General features: G+C 39.1%; 1 protein-coding gene across 1 annotated transcript; it reads right to left on the minus strand.

The window, feature by feature from the left end:
* Window positions 1-1,163: 1,163 nt before the first annotated feature.
* On the minus strand, window positions 1,164-3,013 carry HOXB1 (homeobox B1). Its single transcript, XM_063425375.1, has 2 exons — window positions 2,419-3,013; window positions 1,164-1,483 (listed from the first exon to the last, which is right to left on the minus strand). Exons 1-2 carry the CDS (start codon window positions 3,011-3,013, stop codon window positions 1,164-1,166), a joined length of 915 nt encoding a protein of 304 aa, XP_063281445.1.
* Window positions 3,014-3,347: the final 334 nt, after the last annotated feature.

Consider the following 3,347-nt stretch of genomic DNA (forward strand, 5'->3'; position numbering starts at 1 on the left):
AAAGTCAAGCAGTGCGGTAACTGATCTCCCTAGGTAAAGGAAGGAAAGATTCCAAATAAATCATTTTCCCATAATACTGGGGGGCTACACTATGGGAAAGTGATAGACCTTTAATCCCTGCTTGGTCAGAAAACAATATCAGTTGTATCAGCGTGTAACCTGCATTTACAAACTGGCAATTAAGGATAAAAGTGCTTTTGATGTGTGTGCACACAAATCCCATCCTGCCCGCAGGACTTGAACGATTTGGAATAATAAAAAAGAGAGAAAAATAAAGTAATCGAGAATCCGATTTAGTTTTAGTTTTGTCATTTGAATTTAAGGATAAACAGTATATGCTCCATTTATTCATATTTTCTTCCATATGTCAGACTACAAACTGTAAGCTCTTAAGTCAAAAGAGTGCCCAAAGTAACTTGGTGATGAATGTGTTATATGATTTGTTGATAGAAATAATGGCTTTGCCTATGCGTTTTTGTCAAGGACTGTTTAGAAGTATTAATAGGGGAAGAAACAATAACAAAACACAATATGTGAAATGAGGTAGATTTTATTTAGTTTAAGATGGAGCTAAACGACTTCATAAAAACCCAATATAGATTGCTCAGATGAATGGGCTAGTTCTTGATATTTTTTTTCCTGACCTAATAAATAGGCAGACTGGCAGATGACAGATTTACTGCTATTTTCGCTTTAATCTGACTGACATATTTGTAACATTCTAATTCGCCTTAGATAATCCTGTGTAAATATACTTTTCTAAAACGTTTTCCTCATTTCATACAGGCACTGATATTTTATTTTTTCTATGTTTCATATCAATAAAACTGAAGCCCTAAACGGCCATTAATAATTATTAAGCAATAGTGCAATTACTGTTTATGTACATACACAAAAAGAACATTGACCCTAACCCTATAACAATCTAGACCAGCAAGAAATTGGGGATATCTCAAAGTATGGCTGCACCAGAACACAAGGGGTCCCTGAGAAGACTTGTTGAGTTTTCTTTTTCTAGGTAGATACAAAATTGGCTTTGTAGCTTTGTTTTTTTTCCCCGCATTATATAAATAAGAAGGTATTTGTAGAACAAAATAAACTATGTACAACATCTGTGTAAACCTTAAAATGTCCAGGCGGCTCATCTTCTTCTGGGAAGAATTCTAGACTGAATTTGGAGAAGCATCTGGTGAAGTAGAACTGGAAAGGTCTGATATCTCACTGTTCTCCTTCGTTGATCCCTGTATGATACATGGAGCCAGTCCTTCCTTTTCTCTCTTCTTCTGTTTCATCCTGCGGTTCTGGAACCAGATCTTTACTTGGGTCTCGTTGAGTTCTAGAGTGGCCGCTATCTCCACACGCCTGGCTCTAGTCAGGTACTTGTTAAAGTGGAACTCTTTCTCCAGTTCAGTTAGCTGTTTGGTGGTGAAATTGGTTCTGATGCTGTTTTGCTGGGTATTTAGCCCATAATCCGATGGTTTAGCTGTTTGGAAAATGAGACAATACATTTTAAAAATAAAGATTTACACAAACAAAGTTTATACAATTGTAAAATGTTTTTAATTATTTTTTTAAAAAAATACTTAATTATTTGACATATTACTAAAATCTATTTGATTAAATTCAGTTCAGTACAAACTCCTATACCTCAGATCCCATCTAAATACTCATGGGTTTTATACCAAATAATGCTCATTTAACACCAAATAATATCATATGTAATTAACCTAACCCATTGGCTTCCTATGTTATAAAAGGAGGTGATTAATAAAACGATAAATTACTGTTTGGAACTTTATCCTCCCTACAAACTGCATTCATACGGCTTTAAATCGTTCTTTCTTGTAAAGAAAAATAACTAACGTCAACCAAGTCCCTAATTTGCCAAGTGAATACTGTTTTTTAAAATTATTTTTTGTGACTTGTTGGAAAGTGACACAGTTATAACAATCAAAAGAGTGGCATTCTTTAATGCGAGAAAGGTGCATGGACTGCGGTTGTACCACATCCCACTCCTGCAACTTATTAATATCTCAATGTTGCAATGTTTTATAGCGATTGCTCCCAATACAGACCCTTTAGCTACTATTCAATTCCAATAGCTTTATTATAATTCAATGCTGCCACCCTGCACTGGTTAACAACTTTAGACCCGATTCTAGTTGTAAAAATATATGCCCATGGGTGATTTGTATGTTCGTGTTGGCATGTAGAAATGAGTGGTTTGTTTTGGTATAAATTGAAAATTTAGACTGCTTTGAGCATGTGATGGGCTATAAGCTATCAGAGAAGATTAATGGTTTATTATTGATCTGCCCCCACAATTCAGATATATATTGTGAACTTAAGGCCTGACTTTTGTAAATGCAATAACTCATTGCTGGAGAGGGGGAGGGGGAGGGGGGCACTAGTACTTACTAGTCTTTGGTGGGTTTCTTTTCACTTTCATCCAGTCAAACGTGTTGGAGAGTGTCTGCTCTGGTGGGCATGAGAAGTCCTTCTCCTCTTGCATGGCAGGGGCTTGGTTGGGGTATCCATGTAATAACCCTTGATGTTCCTGCCCATAGGGTTGCTGGTGATATAGAGAAGGTCCCGGCACCCCTCCACAGTAGCCTTCAGACAAAGGGCTGCTGCTAGGTCCAGTGTTGGCAGAATACTGAGACTGCTGAAAGTAAACTCCATCTGATTCTTGATTTAGATAGACCTGGTGCCCATATCCTTGATTGCAAGCCTGAGGTGTATAGGAGGGTATGGAGCTGGCATAGGGGAAAGCAGAGCTAGAAGGGTGGTGGTGGGAATACGTGTGGGTCTGCTGATGGAGATGGTTAGGGATGGTTCCAGACCCTCCAACCACAAATCTTCCATCTCCATTATAACTGTCACTGGTACCCGGGCAAGCTGGAAAAGATGGGTTTCCTTGGTCTAGGTGATGGTATCCTCTGGGTGAGTAGGCGCTCGTCCCACGGTTACAAATTGCATACTCCAGATAGGAGCCCATTCTGGTATTGTCCATCTGCCAGTGATGGAGGAGGGTCAACCTGTTTCTGGGGGAATCCTCCTGCCCTACAACCTTTAGGTACTATGTCAAAGCTGTAAACTTTCATCCATGGATTGCCAGCCTTCAAAACCCTCTGTCTCTCACTGAGGAGACACGTGATTCTCTAGGGGCCAATGGCTGAAGACCTCCTGAAGTTTGTCAGATATCTGGGCCCATCCATCATGCCCTGTGACATTTGCATGACAAAGAAACTTCAATCAAACCCAGCCCATCAATCTGATAACGACACTTTAGCGTCAGAATCTTTCTTCAGAGCCTCCAAAGGGAAACTTGGAATTGTTCAAGACTA

The sequence above is a fragment of the Pelobates fuscus genome, chromosome 6, assembly GCF_036172605.1.
Source record: "Pelobates fuscus isolate aPelFus1 chromosome 6, aPelFus1.pri, whole genome shotgun sequence".
NCBI lineage: Eukaryota > Metazoa > Chordata > Amphibia > Anura > Pelobatidae > Pelobates > Pelobates fuscus.

Coding starts and splice junctions, on each gene's coding strand:
- HOXB1 (XM_063425375.1), bottom strand. CDS start 3,013: ATGGACAATACCAGAATGGGCTCCTATCTGGAGTATGCAATTTGTAAC. Junction 1,484..2,418: donor AAGAAACCCACCAAAGACTA/GTAAGTACTAGT, acceptor TTTTCCAAACAG/CTAAACCATCGGATTATGGG.